General features: G+C 41.0%; 1 protein-coding gene across 4 annotated transcripts in view; it reads right to left on the bottom strand.

The window, feature by feature from the left end:
* Window positions 1-18,574, bottom strand: part of LOC118821442 (prolyl endopeptidase-like) — a 33,776-nt gene extending 15,202 nt beyond the window's left edge. Inside the window, exons 1-9 of one of the 4 annotated variants that reach the window (XM_036590046.1) lie at window positions 18,273-18,574; window positions 18,155-18,242; window positions 15,152-15,226; window positions 13,724-13,857; window positions 10,910-11,040; window positions 10,017-10,226; window positions 8,466-8,587; window positions 7,449-7,554; window positions 6,157-6,348 (exon numbers count right to left, since the gene is read on the bottom strand). In XM_036590046.1, the coding sequence (XP_036445939.1) occupies window positions 6,157-6,348; window positions 7,449-7,554; window positions 8,466-8,587; window positions 10,017-10,226; window positions 10,910-11,040; window positions 13,724-13,857; window positions 15,152-15,226; window positions 18,155-18,196 (1,012 nt within the window). In that variant the 5' untranslated portion in view covers window positions 18,197-18,242; window positions 18,273-18,574. The other 3 variants (XM_036590048.1, XM_036590047.1, XM_036590044.1) reach the window with 3 other exon arrangements.
* Window positions 18,575-21,537: the final 2,963 nt, after the last annotated feature.

Raw genomic sequence — 21,537 nt, 5'->3', positions numbered from 1 at the left:
CTTGTGACATTAGTAATTATTAGGGAAAAGTGATATAAGTGTGTATGAGTTATATAAACACGTTTACAGAATCATTATGTAAACAGTGAAACAGTAGTGCTGGTGATATTTTCATTTTTATGCAAATTGCCATTGTTGTTTTGATGCTGCTAATAAAGATTTCCTTGTTTTAGTTCCTTGAAGACATTGTATTATAATTTAACACCACTGCAATATTTTACGTGATCAGTTTGCTCAGTGATGTGGTAACAGGAGAGTCTCATGTCGTCCCTTTTTCTAGTTAAGACTGTGTCTGTGTTGTGGTGCAGACTGGAAAAGATGTTCTGGGACGGAATCCTTAGTTTCAGAAGAAAACAAGGTCTGTTTACAGAAAAAAAGCTGCTGCAGGACACTTGCTCAAACACGCTCGTTTCCTCTTTTCACCCCGAGATGTGCAAATAAAACTAGTAAGTGAAAGTACTTAGTCGATGAAGTTGTGGCTAGCTTTTCTGAGAAAAAAACAAAAAAAACAAATGTCATAACCATTTTCATGACGTTCAAACGAAACAGACCAGTGTTGCAAAATCAACCCGCACTCAGTGGTGGAGCTGGTCTGAGAAGGTTCCTCCTCAGAGATCTGCGTTCGGGAAATGAATTATTGCTGTAATCTTTTAGGAAATAGGAACAAAACAGTGCAGCTAATGGACCTGACGGCACAAACCTGCAACTTTCTTCAACATTTTTAATACATAACACTGCCTCAAGGAAGGGGAAGTCCATCGTTTTTTCAAAATTCATGCATTATTAAACGGTTGAGACGTAAACAAAGTTCATTCAGAGTGGTTTGGTGTGAAACACTGCAGCAGCAGGAAATCAGCCCAAACTGGCCTCACTCAACTAGGCTTTTTATCCTTAGTAGGTCCTACAGGTGTCGTAGAAACACATGTGGGCTATCGTCTGTGTTTTGAGTGGAGTACATACAGTGCAAGCCTTAAAAGTCCAATGATTTTTTAAAAAATCTTTATAGTTAAAAGGTTAAGATGTAAACAGAGAGGTTCAGAGCAGTTCAGAGCAGTTCAGAGTGGTTTGGTGTGAAACGCTCTGTTCTAGATAAACTTACCGAGTCAGAACTGTTCACAGTGGTGGTGATAGGAACCAGACGTCCACCTCTAAAAGCTCCCTCACAGAAAGTTCCTACATGAAATGGTTATGAATTCACTGCCTGATGACTGAGACACTGTTTTATGATAGTTTAGAGAACTTAAACTCCATTCATGGTGGAGGGATACATGCAGGGCGCTGTGAGGCAAAATAGTCCCCAAAGAAAACTTATTATTCCAGATTTTCCACTATTTTCCATCATCAACATTCCATATAAACTCAGAAGACTCGTGTAGGTTCACTGGTGGTTCTGGATAGTAAATAAAATGTCTATATCTGTGTTGTAGTCATGGCGACCCCTGGTTCCTATCACCACCACTGTAAAGACATCTGAACCATTTCACACCAAACCACTCTGAATCTCTCTGATTACATCTCAGCCATCTAAAAAATATTAACGTTCCCCTTTAATTACACTTACAATGCTATATGCATGTTTACATACAGACGTGCATTAAATTAGTTGTGTTCAGTTTGTTCTGCACCTGTTTGTTTTATCTCTGTTTTAAAACTGAACCAGTGAAAGGCGACACACATGAATATTCTGCATCTGTATGTAACAGTTATCTGCACTGTCACTGTGAAATAAATGAATAAAAATAAAATCTGACACTTTTAGACTTGTTATGCTGGAAGCTCCTGGTTAGTTTGAAGTCAGTTTTGCATATTGAGCACTGCGCCACATTAAAGATACTCAGTTTTGTAAATAGCCTAATTATTGGCCTGTTTCCATCCTACAGTCTGTCCCTGCTTTTATTTCCAACATGCTGAAAAGCACCTGATCTCCAGAGCCCTCCAGTGCATCACTCTAATTAACACTCATCGATCTTACAGGCTCACATCAAAGCCCTGAATGAGATGAAACATTCCTGTAAATGATTATTTTAGCCACACGAAACAGCATGTCTGTGAACTAGTAAAGTCAAAGTAATTATCATGCTTAAGTGTCGGTGCTGTTGCCCAAAGCAAGACCAACACTTTTAACACTTTAATCTAAGAGTTTATTGGACTGAAATCATCTAAGAGTCTATTAAAATGTAATAATGCAGTACCAAGCTGCCCCCCCATGTGGTCAGAAATTTAGCCATAAAGTTCCAATGAGTGACGTCACTCAGCCCCACATCAACGTCCAAATCGACCCAAATGGTCTTTCGTTTGTGCTGCTAAAAGAAACGTCTGTGCTGTTTTAACCCCTTCTAACATTCCAGGTTTATTTCATATTAAGGCTTATTATTCAGTAACTACAGGGACTTCAGTGCAAATTCATGGAGTTATTCTTAGTTTATAAAACTGTGTAATAAAACTTTGGGCTAACTTGCTAACGGCCTGCAGCTTAAGGCTCCGGGTGGAACTCGCTTGTGAAATTTGGTTCCACATTACAATCATCAATGTTACGCACGTTCTGTATGATTTATGCACGTTCTGCATGCAGTTGTTCAGAGAACGTGTGTAAGGGTGCCCACACACTAGACAACGCAAGAACAGAGCGGTAGACGCAAACGCATGTGGATCTTGTCCATGTGGGGCGGAGTTTGTACAGCTTGAAATCCATTGGGAAACCCAACATCAGGGGCCGTATTCCAGAAACTTCCTATCTTTATGTCTTAACTGAAGATCTGACAGGTCAACATAAGGTTTTTCACAATTCCGTATTACAGAAGCAAATCTGATCCTAATTTAAGAATCATATCTTACAGCATCTTATCTCATCTCAAGTTAGGAAACCTTAACTTTCTCGACTGAAGTCGACAATCAACTGTTGTGTCTGTTACCTAGCAACTGACCCTACGTGCACAGCTGAAACGTAAACATGTAATCCAGTTAGTTAGTCAGACAGCTAACGTTAGCTACCGATACTGAGGTAAAAAAGGTCAAATAAAACTAAAGCAATAAACTGAAAGTTAAGAATACTGCGAGAGCGCCCCCTGCTGTTTATCAGAGCGTCGCCGCTCCCCAGTTTCAGTCTCCATTTCCCAAATGCTTCAGCCGAGCGCGCTAACGTTACTCCTCCTAATAAACAGACACACGTTCAGCTCCGCCTCCTCATTATTCACCACCATCACTGTAATATTCCATCATCAACATTAACACACGAAGGTGATCAGAGGGTTGGTGGAGATCGAGTCTGCAGCGTCTGGGGCTTTTAAACACTGTTATACTGCTTTCTTATCTGGAAATAAGATAAGATTATAGACTTAAGAACTCTTGTTCTGTAATGGCTTCTGTCCAAACTTCAGTCTTAACTGAAGTTGCCATGACAACAAAGCAGATAAGATATGGTCTCAGACTTAAGAATTTTCTGTAATATGGCCGCTGGACCAGAAACAAAGAAATCTGGGCCATCGGATAGAAAGTTTTGGTGATGGCCTCATACAGAGACAAGCAGACGACGAAGTCATAAGGAACATGAAGAGACTGCACAGCGCTCCATCTTGGATTTTCATCCATGTTCTGCTTGCATGTTTCTATTGGTTGAAATGGTTTGAACTTTTTCGACGCTTGGCGATACGCAGTGTACGAGTGCGCAGTCTGTGTGTAAGACTGATGAACGCAGCACATAATCAAATTTCACAGGCTGGAATTAAAGAAGTGAAGCGAGTCTGATTCTCTACTCAGCCTGAGAACAGATTCAGCACCAACACTTACAGAGTTCTCTGTGTTTCTGCTCCAAACTACAAAATCACAGCTGAAGTTGAACTATCGGTGCACAGATTAGTTAACGTTGGCTCCCCGTCGAGTGTAAATGTCCCACTACAGGCTGTAGCATCTAATGTTACCTAAAGGGGGCGCTATATGGCACTCGGTGGAACAAACTGCAACATGCGCTACTGCCTTATGCATTTGGGGGGTTTTGTTGCTTGTTTGTTGTTTGTTAATATTTATGTATATATATCAGATTCGAGTTTTGCACATAACAGATGCAGATTTATTGATTTATCATTGGTCATAGTTACAATAATCATCAATTACCACTGTGCATTAGCTACTTGTCGAATAACTTAATGAATAATTTAAAGCTCACATTGTGGAATTCTTGTTTTACTTCTATCGGTACTTATTTTAGTCGACTGGCTTGGCTTGTCCCTTTTATTCATATACTAATAACTAATAATTCATTTACATAACTTATATGTACATATTTCTTTATTGTTTACATTTAAGGTTCCACTGTTTTATACTTTTTGTCATTCTATTGCTTTTATTTTTTACTATGATTGGTTTCCTATCCTCTTCTTTTGATGTTCTTTTTGCTTTTGTTTATATAAACCACACTGAACTGGCTTTGTGTATGAAATATACTGTATCTATAAACTTGCCTTGCTTATGGTCTTTGCTTGTTTTTTATTCAGCTATATTGAAAATGATGATTCTTCCTTAATGTGTTCCCGAGTTAAATAGAGGTTCATTTACTGAATATGTACAAAAAACAAACAAACAAACAAACAAAAACCTTAACACGCTTCCTCGTAGTACAACTGCCAGTAATAAGCACTTAGATTTGGTCACGGTTTGCAGGCCGAGAATTTTCAAGCTCGATCTGAAGATGATTATCTTCGCGCTTATCTTCTGCATAGCACACATACTCTTTCATATGTATTTATGTCTGTGTTCTTTTGTATCTCTATCTCTGAGATACGCTTCAGATTTAATTGTCTGAACTTAGTTGAGGCTGAATCGTTCCGCAGTAAATCGTTTTTTGTTTTGTTTGGAAACAAAACTTAACTACAAAATAAAATAAAATCTTAAAATGAAAATGATCCAGTCAGGATTGTTCTCTCTGTGGTATCTGGGTAGATACAGCTGAGCTGCTCTTCTATTGGTTAGGACTTCAGGAGCTGGACTGAAGGCCTCAGACGTTAGATTAAATACCATCATAATAAGAAAATGAAACAATCTTGCTCAGAGTCACTGTAACACTGATACACACAAGATCAGATATATGATAATGTCTGTTACAAGCTTCAAATGTCTGTGTTTAATCTGGAAAGGCCCATCTGAATCACCATTAGCTTAGTGCTACAATATTAGTAGAATCCCATAGGGGTGCTAGCAGAAATTAGCATTATTGTAGAGGTGTTTTTCTTGTTCTTTGATCATGTTTTGACAGTAATCATGGTTCAGCATTGATGTTTTATGTGGCTTCTATGATACGTTTGTTTTGATTCGGCAGGTGTTCTGTTTGAGAAACATGTTGAAATCTAGCAAATTCCATTTCCTGATGAAAATGCAGAGTAATTGTGCAGCTTAAGCGGTTGCTAGGGTGTTGCCAAAGGGTTACTATGGTTATTTTAAGTTGCTGCAAAGGTTTTGATAAGTGGTTGCTGTGGGGCCCCAGGTGGTACGTTACTGCTTTGAGGTTGCTAGGGTGTTGCTAGGTGGTTGCTAGGTTATTGCTTTGAGGTTGCTAAGGTGTTGCTAGGTGGTTGCTAGGTTATTGCTTCGTGGTTGCTAAGGTGTTGCTAGCTGGTTGCTAGGTTTTTGCTTTGAGGTTGCTAGGGTGTTGCTAAGTGGTTGCTGGGTTATTGCTTTGAGGTTGCTGGGGTGTTGCTAGGTAGTTGCTATGGTATCCCAAGCAGTTGCTAGAGTGTTGCTAGGTGGTTGCTATGGTTTCCCACTGGTTAATAAGATGTTAACAATAGACTTGCATCAACATGACGTATGCTGTTTGCACAAACTTTTGCACCCCATCAATGCCTACAGAAAAAAATGTTATTTAACTATGATGGTATGAATATTGATCAAGAATGTGTATTTCCGATCAGACCGATTATTCCGAAGTTGGAATGGTGTTGATATTTGGAAAAGTGCGGGATCAGTTAGGGGATAAAAGTCTGGCAGTGAAATAAGGAGATATGAATGGGCCACCAATGTGCCTTCACTAATTACTGTTCGTGGTAGGTGAGTGTGTTCTAGAGTGTGACTAATAGAGATGAGGTGGAGAGACGCTGGAGAGTTCCTTCAACAATGAGGCAGCTGTGCGGTTCTCCTCTTTAGCTCTAGTGTGCGGGTTCTTACCCAGGACGTCCTTGTCATGTTGAGGGATGAGCGTGCTCCACTTCTCTCTCTCCGACTCCTGGAGGTCGATGTTGATAACTCGGTAGCGCGGAGCGTCGAGGTTTGTGCGGAAGGTGAACACGCTGCCCTCGTTGGTCACATAGGAATACTGCGCCTCAAACGTTTCCACCAGCTTCACCCACGGCAACAAACCTGCACAGGGTTACAGTGCATTAAAAATCAGACGCGAGTTTGAATGAATAAGAATAATGACACTGTCTCCATTGGCGACACTCATGGGGGCTCGGACCTGGATTTTTCTGTAAAGCTGCTTTGTGACAACACCTGCTGTAAAAAGCCCTATATAAATAAACTTTGACTTGACTAATAATAATAATAAATAATAATCATAATAAATAATAATAACACTGTAGCGTTCACTGCTATTAAGGAAGATCACAGCTTATGCACAAGTCATTGTACTATGTATAAACACAGTGAAGGCAGGCAGCCCCGCTCTGTTTGTGTGGCCTACAGCTTAATGACTGAGCTGTTGTTGCTTTCAGATGGTTCTATTTCACAATAATAACACTTACAGTTGTCCGGGGCAGTTCTACACACTTAAAAATGATGGTACTTTAAGGTTCTTTAGTAAAGAAAAACCATAGACAGAACCATAAACACTCAAAAAACCCTTTGCATGATTAAATGGTTTTTGCATCACAGAAGGGATGCTGGCCGCTGAAACACACATGGATTGAGGTGTAAAACGTGTATGCAAATATAGAGGCAACTTCTGAGCCCCAAAGCAGCCCAATACTGTCTCTAAAGAAATCAAAAATTATATAAATATTTAAATCCATTTTCTAAATCAACTGTTATATCTCCTGCTCGGTGTGTGTTCGAGTGTGTGACTGTAGGAGTGACACAATTGGTTACCATCACATCAGCAATCTGATTGGACATCACTCAACTCATTTGCATGAAGTTTGTTTGATATGTCACGTCTCTGTTATGTGGATATACATATATGACACTCTGTTTAATATAAAATAAGTAAAACTCAAAATTTTAGAAAGGCAAATCGTTTTGCATGGCATCACCGTCCACATCATCGTTGTTATGTGCTTAAAATTTCAGAATCCCCAACTTAAAACACCTTCCTGTCCCTGGAAAGAACTCATTGCAGAACCAGCGGTCAAACGCTCTCTGTTTTCTGTTGTTGTTTTTCTTTTCCACCACTAACAAGAAACCACCTGTACATCCTCTCTCTTTCACTTCTCTCTCTCTCTCTCTCTCTCTCTCTGACTGACCTGAGATGCCTTTGGGCAGCTGCTGTAAGTCGCAGTACCACAACTGATTTACCGGCTCACAGCCTTCAGTGATGGACAACACCGCATACCGTCCATCATCAGACACCTGCAGAGGGATAGAGAGAGAGAGAGAGAGAGAGGAGATAGAGAGAGAGAGAGAGACAGAGAGAGAGAGAGAGAGAGAGAGAAAGAGAGAGAGAGAGAGAGAGAGAGTGAGAGAGAAAGAGAGAGAGGGAGAGAAAGAGTGAGAGAGAGAGAGGAGATAGAGAGAGAGAGAGAGACAGAGAGAGAGAAAGAGAGAGGGAGAGAAAGAGTGAGAGAGAGAGAGAGAGAGAGAGAGTGAGTGAGAGAGAGGGAGAGAGAGAGAGTGAGAGAGAAAGAGAGAGAGGGAGAGAAAGAGAGAGAGAGAGAGAAAGAGAGAGTGAGAGAGAGGGAGAGAGAGAGAAGGGGAGAGAGAGGGAGAGACAGGGAGAGACAGGGAGAGAGAGAGAAGGGGAGAGAGAGAGAGAGAGAGAGAGAGAGAGAGGAGAGAGAGAGAGAGAGAGAGAGGGAGAGAGAGGTTAATGAGTACAGAGTAATGTGAGATGATAGCTTATCTGAATTCTAAATATGCTCTTTTGCTTTTGAATTCCGTTCAGTTTAAATGTGCCACATGTTCTTTCTTGCTGTTTTCCTGTTCTGTTGTTCCGCTGTGGTTCTGAGGCAGAAGACAAATTTCTTTTGAAAGATTTTTATCATCAAATTATCATCTTGTTGTTCTTTCTTTTCAGATTTCTGCTCCTCTGTGAGTGTGAGGGATGCTGCTTTGTAATGCGTACGTTATAAACAGTGCTGAGTGTTATAAACAGTGCTGAGTGTTATAAAAAGTGCTGGGTTACTCTGAGTGTGTATAAATGTGGTGTTGGGTTTAAAGGTGAAGCTGAGCTCAGTTTACAGACTAAAAGCTATCATGTGACCATCATGTGATGTCATGTTTGGTGTGCAGGTGAGGGTCATGTGACCACGCTGCTCTCTCACAGTAACGCTGCTGTGCCACTTCGGGTGGTCAGGAAACTCTGCCACCAGGACGTCATCTGATTGGCTGGTACCGATCACATGGTAGTAGAGTTTCTGATTGAGGTTGGAGGTGGTCTCAGTACCTGGGGGAGAGAGAGAGAGAGAGAGAGAGAGAGAGAGGTTGCATTATACCACATTTTCTCTGATATTCTAACTTTAAGGTACAAAAAAAATTCTAAAAAAACTTTTTTTCTAAATAATTTTGTATCATTTCTGTTGATCCTTTTGTGCTGAATTGTTAAAGCAATGTAAAAGAGCCATTCAGCACTGATGCAAACAGTACTGTGCAAAATACAGACACCACCCTATTTTTTTTAATTTCCAGCTATTCAAGCATAAGTTATCTAGATGTTTGAGTGTTCAGTGAGTCTCTCTTCCTTTATTCCAGCCTCCACTCTCTTCAGGAGCCTCACTTTCAGCTCCTCAAAGAATCTGCAGACACACCTCCAAAGTTCAGTCTTAGAAGCTGGTTGAACATTTTCTGAAGTAATCAAACACATTCAGTGGTGTTGAGGTCTGGACTCTGGGGTGGTCAGTCCATCGTTCAGCTTCTTTGTTTGATGTGTCCGTCTCCTTTTCTCAGTGAGGTTCTTCTTGATCAGCTACACATCCTTTCAGACCCACAGCGCTGAGTCGTCTTCTCACAGTGGAAGGATGGACAGAAACACCTGTGGATGTTTTCAGATCTGATCAGCTTGATTTTCTCCTCTCTCTCAGAGATGAAAGCTTTCAGTGCTGTTTATCTGATGGGGGCAGTTTTGGGGTTGACCAGCTCTTCCAGGTGGTTGTTAGGAGACACATTTTCTCTGTAGCTTTTAATCAGTTTTTGAGCTCCAGTTTTGGAAGTTCTTGTTTTACCTTTGACTTTTTTTCTCTGAGCTCTGAGGTCATTCTCTCTGGATTTGTTCATCTCTTCTTAAACTCTTCTCTAAAGGCTCTTCATATAACATGATCCTCATATGTTTCATATCTAAATCTCCGTTATCTTCATCACTACTTTCCAAAACCGCTGCAGCAGCTTCAGCAGCTGTAAACTCTCTGCACGCCGTTTCACATGAGTCTCCGATGTGGACTGAATGAAGAATGAAGGGTTTCCGGCGTGATGGTCAGTCCTTAGTGATTTCCTGAGTGTCCATCGGTCAGTTTCACACAGAATGTAGACGGACACACCAATCCACCAGTTCCACACGGTGAGAGGCAGATGACGTGTATCTCAGCCCCTCTTCATAGGCTCATAACTCCGGATGTGAGTCTCGTATGATCTCGTGATAAGATGGAATGGAAAGGGCGACTCTACAGATTCAGGAAGTGTTTGAACTGGATTTCTGAGCTGGATCATCACAAAGATACAGAAGCCCATATAGAGACACCCAATTTGTGGATGAGTTTTGGACTCCAGAGGGTTAATGGCCATTAATTAAATGAAGGGTGGTCTCAGACTTTTGCACTGTACTGTACATACATTCATATATACATATACACACACACCCCCTAACAAATACACAAACCCACCGTCAGCCTTGCCGTCCTGTAGTGGGTAGCAGTTGTAGAATACTCCTTTAGCATCGTGAGTCCAGGCCAGGCAGCTGAACTTCACCCTCTCCAGGATGTCCGGCAGCTCAGTGAGGTCATCAGCCTTCATGAACTTGACCGTCACCCAATCAGAGCCAGCGCTGCTCAGACCGTATGCAAAATACTCACACTCCTCCGACAGACGCCCCACTGCAGCCATGGAGAGAGAGAGAGAGAGAGAGAGAGAGAGAGAGAGACTACTGTTGCATATGCCATAGCACAAGTTTAAATACTGCTATTGCTACTATTGTATAAAAATACTATAATAGTTCCTCCAAAACGTATTAATTCTGGTTGGTGGAACGAATTGTCATTTTTACTGTGGACAGCATGTAAAACATTTGAATATGACGGTAAAACCCTGATTCGTAGCTGGCTTTACACGGGACATTAAAGCTCCAAACTGAATACCTTTTGTGCACTGTGTACATTGCAAGGTCCTTTGTTTACCAACATTGAGATTCATAGTGCAGTGTTAGAACTACCTGATGGACTACAACTACCAAAAACACTAGAACTGAACCTGTATAACAGTGGGTTTGACTATGCTGAGGAGATGATTTGGGCAGGGGTGAAATGTTTAATATTTTACACGCCATGAAGAGAGAACAGTTCACAAATTAGATAACAAATTAGATAAAAAGGCAATTTTGTCAGTCAGAATAATTATGACTTACTACACTGTCTCATAATAATGAACGTTTCTCCTAATTCTGACTTACTACCTCATAATTACGACTTAGTGTTTCATAATATTCAATACTGTCGCATTGTACAGCCCTGATATATATACATATACACGTATGTGATTTTGCGTGCGAGTGAGAACCCACTCTTGAGAGCCACAGTGCCGTCCTCAGACAGTTTGTTTGGGTCGAAGAAGACGGAGGCAGGACTGTCCAGAGAGTCCTGAACATACAGGACATCCTGATTCTGTAGACCCTTGTTATGGAAGTAAAAATACCTGCAATAAAAGAGCACTGATATAAATGACTGAACACAGTTAGAGAACCTACACCACCGCTCTATAAAATAATAATAAATAAAATAAAACTGTTTTGAGGTTGCTAATGTACAACTTTAGGTCTGTACAACTTCACAAGATTCAATAAGCTGCCTTATCCATGCTTTGACCAGAAATACATTATTTCGTAGCAACTGTTGCTAGGCTGTGCAAACATTTGCCAAAAACCTTGGAGAATTCCTGATGTTCTATGAAGTCAAGATCAGGAAAAGCCGAAGAAAAACTAAGCACGACAGTGGCCCAGCAACAGCTAACAGGCTAATGGCTACAAACACCACAGAACATGTTTCTATCACTCCAACACCAGTTACTTCACTTTGTGCTTTCAAATGCGAGTCTTTATCCTCTAATCGAGGGTAATTTGAGCATCAGTTAGCTGGAATCAAGTCTGTCCTGTGGTGTGTTGCACTTTTAGCCTTCTAATTAGCCCAAGTCCAGCTGATGTTAGCAGGATTTAGCTCCAAACACTATAGAATAGGTTCGAATTCACCTCTACAACACCAGTCACTTGACTTTGATCACTTAGACAGGGCTGAACGATGTGGAGAAAATATCTTATAGCAAATTTTCTGACCAATAGTGCGACGGCAATTGTGATTGTGATTAGTTTCTATAAATTTAGGTTGTAGTTTTTTCTTTCAACAAGAAGACCAGCATATGCATTTGTCTGGACTTAAACTGTGAGTGTCCTGCTGAAAAAACAACACTGATCAGCTGGTCTAAGCTGGTATGAACTGGTTCATCCTGGTCCAGTGCTGGTTTAGCTGGTCACGCAGCATCCAAAATACAACATGCTGGTTTTGCTGGTTGTTTGTTTCTAGCGGGGTGTACTGTACCAGACTGCACACTCACAATCTCTGCGTTATTATATACGTTCCCCACTTGAATCTTGTCCAGACGATAATAATGTAAGATGAAATTAAAAACTGTGCTCAAATGGCTGTCTGGCTGTGAAAACATGATTACTCGTTTAGCCCTACTCTCGAACAGGAGTTTTGTCGTCTACACTTGTGTCAGTTAGTCAGGACTGAACCAGTACCCTGTTGCCTGCTTGCTAAGCTCACATTAGGTTATCTAATAGAACACAGATCCAAACCCCACAGAACAGGTTCATTTCATCTTTCAGTACCTCCAACACCAAACGCTTGACTTCATTCCCTCAGATTTGAGTCATTATCTTCTAAACTTGCCTCAGGTTCAGTTAGCCAGAACTGGACCAGTGAGCAGAGCTGTTAGCAATGTAGCTAATGCTAATCAGCTCCCCTCTCCTAGTTAGCAGCACTGTTTAACATTTAGCAATTGTTGATATACTAATAGGTTGGCATATTTTGAATGATGGATTGAAAATCGAGTCCTGCCTTCACTTAACTGGCAACTGTGCAGTCAAATTTTACAGAAGCCCTAGTAGGTCACAGATTTGCATGTATTTTTCCTTTAAATCTGTTTTTCCAAGTTACTTTTATTTGTTTTGATGAGATACCGTGTTATTTTTATAATTACAAAGACAAATAGAATGAGATCTCGAGATCATGACAAAATGAATATTATGCTGATTAAAAAATGTCCATTATGTCATGAAAAGTTTGGGAAAACAAATGTAAATAACTCATTATCACAGAAAAAAGGAGTAAAAAGATCATGAGAATCCAGGCCCTTTAGGGCTTCCATAACATTGAACTTTTTATTGATTGATTTTTGTTTGCAGTTTAAAATAATGCAGGAGTGAAGAGATGTGATGTAGAACCAGTCAGTGAGCAGCTCCACCTTTAAGCCATACAGAGTCTGTTTATTCTCGTGTTTTGCGTGACGTCACATTGTATAGTCGCCGCCATTTCGAGGGCCGAATCAGGAAGTGACTGCGCTGCACGATGCCTTCAATTAGCTGTGCTTTGTGAATGATTCAGCTGCAAGACACGACAGAAGCCGAGAGACGAGAGACACACAGACCTTTAATTCAGTTTTTTACTCCAGGTTTGGAGCTGCTGCACTGTATAGTTCAGTGTTTCTCTCTGCTGTTCACCTCGTTCAGCTCAAGAAGGGATTAATTAGCTGATAATATCAGGTATTTTAACCAGGAAACCACAGTTATGCAGTGCAGGGGTTGCAGGACTGGAGCTGAACTCTGAACTAACTGCACTAGCAAACTTACAGAATCACGTCTGTCGAAACACGACGTCGTTTTCAGTCCCACGACATTCAGTCTGATATTTAACGTTAATGTTTCTCCATTCAAACATCATTTAAATCAGAAACAGAGAGTGAAGTTATACCGGCTGTCTGCAGCTCCGTTAGGGGGACTGTTTATCTCCCAGCCTATTATATCGACTCTGTCAGGGAAACGATTTTCTCTTCCAAAGTAAGGAGAGTAATTTTAGCCGTCTTTTATCTCTAGTTACGTTCATGTGGAGCAGCGAAGCCAGAAACTCGGTCCCAAATATGGCGGCCACAACAAAAAACATCACGTGACTGAAACCCTGGGATAGTTGTGATGGGGCGGTGTACGGTCCTGGGGTTTTAGCACAGGGAACATGTGCTCATTTAGCTACACTGAATTTTACAAAAGCTGAGTGTTTCTGAGGCGACCGTAACGCGTCCCGCTGTGTGTACGGATTTATGGTGTTACCTCTGTCCTCTTTTGTAGGGGCAGCTGTATTTGGGGTAGTTGTAGAGCTCGGTCAGCCTCTGCTGGAACTGAGCCCTGACCTCACACTTCTCCAGGAAAGGCATGGTCAGCTTATTCTGCTCCTCTACAAATGCCTAAATACAAACAAACAAACAAACAAACAAAAATATGCATGAATAAACAGCCACACAGCGTATGTAAGGTCTGTAATGGAAACGATATGAACAAAATACCAGGTTTAACATTATTTGCTACATATGGGGATTATGATGCTACTTGTAATACACTAAAACTACATTTAAGGGCCCGTATCTAATATTTCTCTTACATATACACTACCAGTCAAAAGTTTGGGCTCTATGATTTCATTCATACAAAGCCAATTTCTTTGAAGATGCATGTATAAAATGATTTTACAATGAAACTAATTTCTTACAAGTTTGTATGAAGCTGTAATAATGAAGGTGTTTTGATTATAAACTGAGCTGTAAGTGATTTATGATAATGGATAAATCTGTACAGCATTGAGAATGAACTGATAAAGAAACTCACAACCACAATGCCTCATATTTGAAAACCCATAACCAAAATCTCACTAATAAACAGATAATCCGAGTTTTTACAGTAAACAGAAAATTATATCTTATTATTTAATAACTCGTACATATTTTTTACCATGTTCTAACATTATGTTGCTCCCAAAATACTGTAAACTGTGAATGAAGTGTTGGTTTACATTTTGGTGTCTAGTTTACAGCATTTATGTATTATATATAATGTATGTGTTAAAATATTTGTGTGCATTTATACACTAAAACAGTCCTAATTAATTTTTACATGACCATTTCCCAGCCTCTCTTTATCGCTTAGAATTAAAGTTTTCATTTCTGTGCCTTTAAGGCTGATATATGTAAATAAGCTCTGTTCTGATTGGCCGCCCTGTATTAAGTTTTACTCAAAAGGCAGGCCAGGCTAAAACACTCCTTAGCTATAGGTGATATATAGGTATAGGTATATACAGCTATAGGTAAATGATTTGTTTTTGTGACATCACAAAAACAAAGAATTCAGAATGGGCTGTTTTTGCAGCCTAGTTTCCACATATGGACCATATGGACTGGAGAGTGGATGGGTCACTTTAAAAACAACGCTTATACTATATCTAACTCTTTTATCTTTAAAAAGCTGATATGTGCCCTTTAATAAAATGTTTGAAGATGGGCTGTATTATTTGGGCTCAAAACAGTTTACATTTGTTGGATTGTGTGAACACCCACAGAAACTAATCTAATAATTAGTAATTGGATCTAATAATTAGTAATTGGATTTATCTTGTTCTTATATTTCCTAATATTATACATTATATAAATCCTATTGTATTTTATATAACTATGCTGTGGTATTCTCTTAAAAGTCTTAGTTGTTGACCTTGGTCTCCTCACTGTCCGGGTCCTCTAGCCACCAGTAAGGGTCAGAAATCTTCACCCCATGATAGTCGTCCACCTGAGAAACACGACAGCAGTTTTAGAAACTCATACATTCACACTCACACATGTACATGCAGTAAAGAGCGCTTAATGTTTTAAAGCAGTGGTTCTCAATCCCTGCCATGCACTTTTGAGAGTTTCCCTTTCTTGCAAACAGTGGGAGCCCTCAGGGCCCTCTCCACCTTCTCAGACTGCTTGATATTTTATAGGATATGTGTATGTGTACGTAATGTTTAGATTTATTTAATAGAATGATGCTTTTTAAACCCTGTACATATTGTAGTAATACTCTTTTTACATGGTTCTGCTTTGGTTGGAAACAAAAAGTCTAAAATCTTGAAACCACCAAGGATTGAAGTGAGCTCTCGCACTGGTTGGGACTTATGGAACTGGACTGAAGACCTTACACGTTAGATTAACTACCAACATCATTAGGAAGCAACAGAGGAACCAACCACTCACAGTGAGTCACACTGTGTCCTAAACCACATCTACAAGCCTGCACCATCTTAATGAAGAGCCGGGCGCGGTTTGAGAGACGTTTTTGGGATTTGTTTCCTTTTCCGTAACAGCTCGTTCGCTACCCAGCTCACATCTCCTCGTCAAATCGAGACGGAAACCTGATTTGGGCTACTCGTGCGCAGCAGAGGTATATCATTTCCCACATCGTTCTCCAATGTTGCTGCGCATGCATAGCCCAGATCGGGTCGGTTGACGTATATGTTCACACATGTGTAGTCCAAATTGGGTTTCTGGTTCAAATTGGGCAGTGAGAGGGCGTTTCCTGGCCCTGCCCCCTGCAATAAAGACTGTTGCTCACTGGACATCACGTAGCAGAGTGCTGCTATAGAACGCCGGCAGGGAGAGCCCAGGTTCAAGGTCATTTTTACACTCTACTCATATAAATTGAAGTCAATTTGAAATTGAAATGAAGTGTTCTGCATCACTCATTACACTTGGTATCAGTTTACTATCTCTACACAGACTGGCTGTTTACCAGCTGAAACATACGAGCTGAAAAAGGCTAGGCTAAGCTGAGCTAACTTACCATTTTGTTCTTATCACATTTGGCATCAGTTTACTATCTCTACACAGACTGGCAGGCTAGGCTAGCAACATTAGCTGAGCTAACTTACCATTAGCATCTGTCTGTTCATCTAGAAGACTGTCTGCCTTCCTCTGTGTACATTTCAAGCCACACGTGATCTCCCGTGGCTTTGTGTGGTGTCGATGGAGCTTTAATCTAATCTGTCTCACTGTGATGCACTGAGGAATTGAACAGAGCTCATGGAGAGTCATTGCCATTGCTGTGCTGTGTCTGTGCCGGTGTGCGAATTTTTGGATGCTGCATGACATAACGTGAGGCATCCCAGTGAATAAATGTTGAAGAGTACCAAATAAACACCGATCAGGCATAACATTCTGACCACCTCCTGGTTTCTACACTCAGTGTCCATTTTATCAGCTCCACTTACTATATAGGTGCACTTTGTAGTTCTACAGTTACAGACTGTAGTCCATCTGTTTCTCTGATACTTTGTTAGCCCCCTTTTACCCTGTTCTTTAGTGGTCAGGACCCCCATGGACCCTCACAGAGCAGGTACTATTTGGGTGGTGGGTCATTCTCAGCACTGCAGTAACACTGACATGGTGGTGGTGTGTTAGTGTGTGTTGTGCTGGTCTGAGTGGATCAGACACAGCAGTGCTGCTGGAGTTTTTAAACACTGTGTCCACTCACTGTCCACTCTATTAGACACTCCTACCTGGTCGGTCCACCTTGTAGATGTAAAGTCAGAGACGATAGCTCATCTGCTGCTGCACAGTTTGTGTTGGTCATCCTCTAGCAGTCACAGGACGCTGCCCACAGGACGCTGTTGGCCGGATATTTTTGGTTGGTGGACTATTCTCAGTCCAGCAGTGACACTGAGGTGTTTGAAAACTCCAGCAGCACTGCTGTGTCTGATCCACTCAGACCAGCGCAACACACACTAACTGGGGGGAGTTTCGGTTGCATTGGGAGGAGTTTTGGTTATGCTGGGAGGAGTTTTGGTTGCACTGGGAGGCGTTTTGGTTATGCTGGGAGAAGTTTCTGTTGTGCTGGGAGAAGTTTCTGTTGTGCTGGGAGGAGTTTCTGTTTTGCTGGGAGGAGTTTCGGTTATGCTGGGAGGAGTTTCTGTTGTGCTGGGAGGAGTTTCTGTTGTGCTGGGAGGAGTTTCGGTTATGCTGGGAGGAGTTTCTGTTGTGCTGGGAGGAGTTTCGGTTATGCTGGGAGGAGTTTTGGTCGTACTGGGGGAGTTTCGGTTGCACTGCGAGCAGTTTTGGTTGCACTGGGAGGAGTTTTGGTTATGCTGGGAGGAGTTTCTGTTGTGCTGGGAGGAGTTTCGGTTATACTGCGAGCCGTTTTGGTTGTACTGGGAGGAGTTTCAGTTGTTCTAGGAGAGGTTTTGGTTGTACTGGGAGGGCTTTTGGTTGTACTGGGAGGGGTTTTGGTTGTCGAATGTATCTTGGAGAGAGGGATGTGTTTACGCTGTTATAACATGCGGCTCAAATGCGTCTCAGTCCTCCTGAAGTGATCTGAGTGATCAGATCTGTATCTGTTTAAATGCGTTCTGGGTGACTCGCATTTTTATGTGGTTATTATGTGGATATAATCCCGATACTCATAAAGTGACCAGGTGTGAACCGGATCAGAGTTTTTTGCTGAATCATTGCTTTAAATCTATGAAAGCACCCAGGCTCTTCATTAGAACCAGGAGGACGCGTGAGGTACTGACAGATTTGTGGAAGTTTCCACCGAAACGAGAGCTAAAGAGAAACACAAACACTCCCTGACCCCGACACATGACCCCCAACACACACAGCGTTCCTCTCCGTCTGTGTGTGTGTGTGTGTGTGTGTGTGTGTGTGTGAGAGAGAGTGTGTGTGTAGTGAAAACCACACTGACCTTCTCCTCGTCCCGTCGAGCTGCAGGGTATGTGAAAGCCATCTCAGCGCTGCTGTGTCTGTTTTCGGGTGTCTTCTGTCTTTGTGTGTTTGTGTGTTGTGTGGTTGTGTGTTGTGTGGTTGTGTGTTTGTGTGTTGTGTGTTGTGTGGTTGTGTGTTGTGTGTTGTGTGTTTGTGCGCTCCGTGCTCCGGTGAATCAGAGAGTGAAAGTGAAAGCAGGTTCTCTCTGTGTTCTACATCATTTCCACGCACACAGGAAGTGAGCTCACGTGGCAGAGTGACAGCAGAGCGCGGTTCTTCACCCGTTACACTTCCAGTCAGCTCAGCCTCTCAGTGGAACTCATTCATCTTCCAGCATGTCGGGTTCTGTCACATGGTTCTGTGATTAGTCTGTCACCCCCTTTCTCTCTCTCTCTCTCTGTCTCTCTCTCTGCCTCTCCCCCTCCCCCTTTCTCTCTCTCTCTCTCTCTCTCTCTGTCTCTCTCTCTCTCTGTCTCTGTCTCTGTCTCTCTCTCTGCCCCCCCCCTCTCTCTCTCTCTCTCTCTCTCTCTCCCTTTCTCTCTCTCTCTCTCTCTCTCTCTCTCTCTGTGAGGTATTTTAATGTAGTTCTATGCTACTGAATTAATGCTCAACATTTTTGTTTTTAACTTATGGTGTAAATAAAGCCGGAGTGTGTGAGCTGGCTCTGTAGGCCGGTGTGTGACAATCTGCTAATGTTCCTCTTTTTGGGCGAAATGAACCTGAATCAGGTTAATTAATGCACTAATTTAACTGTTAATTAAGTAATTAATCAAAGGTCACTAGTTAAAGCACATAAAGAAACCTTAAAGTGAATCAAAACATGAAAACAGGACAGACTGTGTGTGTGTGTGTGTGTGTGTGTGTCACATGGGGGTGAGTGTGTCGTGTGTGTATGCGTGTGGTCTTAAAAATATCAAAGTTGTGCTTTGAGCTTTGAGTGACAGTTCAGAGACACCACCCACACAACAACACGCGCACAATCACATACGCACACAGCTACGCACACACACACATACACACACACACACACACACACACACACACAAACACACACACACACACAAAGAGAGAGAGAGAGAGAAAGAGAGAGAGAGAGAGAAAGAAGAGAGAGAGAGCATTTACTAATAAATTATTTTACTAACAAACTGTTTTGAATTCTTTATTGATTATATGATTATACATTCAGTTTTATCTGATCCTTTAACAGGACAGAAGCGAGTGTTGTGGGTATTGATACTCTGTGAAAATGCAGTTATGATCTGATATCTTGTTTATGTGAAATACATTGTGTGTGAGAGTCTGACTGCAGACGTACATGGTTAATGTAAAGTACAGTGCAGATCACAGAGGAACGTTTAGTTACATCTGGAACCTTCATTAAACACAACTGAACTAATTGATAAATACATTTGGAATATGTATTTTTTCTAATATAGGAGAAAAATGAACTATTTAAAGTGTCATTTTTTCTGACATTGTGCTGAACCACCAGTGGGCCGACAGTCAATCATTTCATGCTTTAATGATTTTATTGTGTTGCTTACAGGGTGTAAGTATCAAATATTGGACATAATATGCATAATTAATAGATCATACATATAAATGCATCCCTATATGGTTATAACTGTGATATGAAGAGTTTGTTTGCATCTATATTTTAGTGAATGTTCATAAATCATGCGTTTTTATCGTGCATTCCAGGTAACATCAATCAAACTGCCCCCCTTTCACTTCTTCTGGTCTCATTTTTACTTAATTTTATTATTATGTTCTTTTCCAGTCATTTTATCATTTTTAATAAAATCATATTATTTTCTACTTTGATGTTATTTCTATTACTGCTTATTTTATTATTTTATTTTTATTTTTTTCTTTACTTTATCTTACTCTTAATAACATTTTGCTTAACTGCTTCAAATTTTAGTTTGCCGTATTTATCTTTATCTGAAATTTATTAGCTGGTTTTAACTACGTTATCTTGGATTTATTGATTATTTCTGATCCTCTTCTTATTCTTATTCTCCTTTTTTTTCATTTTTCTTGTTTGCTTTTAATGTCAATTTGTTAATGTAGTTCATTTTAGGTAAACTGATTAAATCCCATTTTAATTTATTTTAAATCCCTTTGTGCTGTAAATGCTCGGCTGCTTTGAAAATGAGAGTCACCCTCAGGGCATTTCCCACTGAAACAATAAAGTTTCATTGATTGATTGACATTTGAAATCCATAAATTGCCACATAGCAGATTTCTGTATGGGCCTGTCTGGTTTTGCAACAGCTGAAATCTGGCAACCCTGGTTAGATGCGAGTCAGCATACACACCTACACTGCTGGAACAAGGTAAAAGTTCACCACAATGGGCTCAACATAAACAAAACTAAAAGCACCGGTGCTGTAGAGGTGACCCGCGGTGGCTCCTGACTCCATCCTGAAACATGAGGCTTGAAAACAGAACTCAGATAATGGAGGAAATGTGCGGTGAGTCGGGGGGAATGCACAGCCTCAGATGATGAGGCTCTCACTCAGCCCGCTCACAGAGAGTAACTGGCAGCTCCTGCAGGTCACGCTTACAGGCAGTGGCCAATCAGAAAGCCTCAAAGGGCACGAGATCCAGGCGGTGTGCCTGGAAACAAATCTCTGGACTGTCTAGTTTTGAGGCGAGTCCATAAGCAGGAAAGTCCCCACCTGACTCACCCTGAAGTTCACCCATACGTGTGTTTGTCTTTCGGCCTTTAAGGCACTTTGACTCCTTCTGTATTTAAAGTATGAACCACCTCCAGACCTGCCGGCTGATATTATTTCAATTCAAACCCATGATGTCATTTTCATGTCATTTGCAAATCTGAAGGAAATTTCTGGATGTGTTTATTGAGGAAGTCAGCCGAGGTGAGTGGTGTGCAGTGACTCAGGTGACGCACCTTCTATCTAATGACCTTTTTACATGTTGTTCTGTACTTTTTAAACGGTAACATTTTGTCTTTTACACAAGTATATTTGTATTTCTGCTCCGTTGGTGACCTGGCCGTCCCCTCCTGGTTTCACAGGTTTAGCTGAAATCACCCATGTGGTTGCCTAGACGACTGAAAAATGAATTGAAAAATGTTTTTGAAGAGCCCAAATCATATTAACAGGTAAAACTGAATTCAGTTCACTTTTATTAAAATAAAAAAGAGCTAACGTTGAATGGGAGTCAATGGAACCAGATTGTTTTCCAAGTAATTTTGGATCGTTTCTTTTGGGTCATTCATCATGAAATTTTAACACAATGTTAAGAGCAGCTGGTATTTTCAAACTGTGTCAAAACATGAAAAATGACAAAAAGGACGTTCTTCAGTGGTTCTTTAGTAAAGACAGTGGGTCTATA

This window comes from Colossoma macropomum, unplaced genomic scaffold (genome assembly GCF_904425465.1).
Source record: "Colossoma macropomum unplaced genomic scaffold, Colossoma_macropomum, whole genome shotgun sequence".
NCBI lineage: Eukaryota > Metazoa > Chordata > Actinopteri > Characiformes > Serrasalmidae > Colossoma > Colossoma macropomum.
The sequence above is the reverse complement of the archived record's forward strand: the minus strand, read 5'-3'. Positions and strand labels throughout refer to the sequence as shown.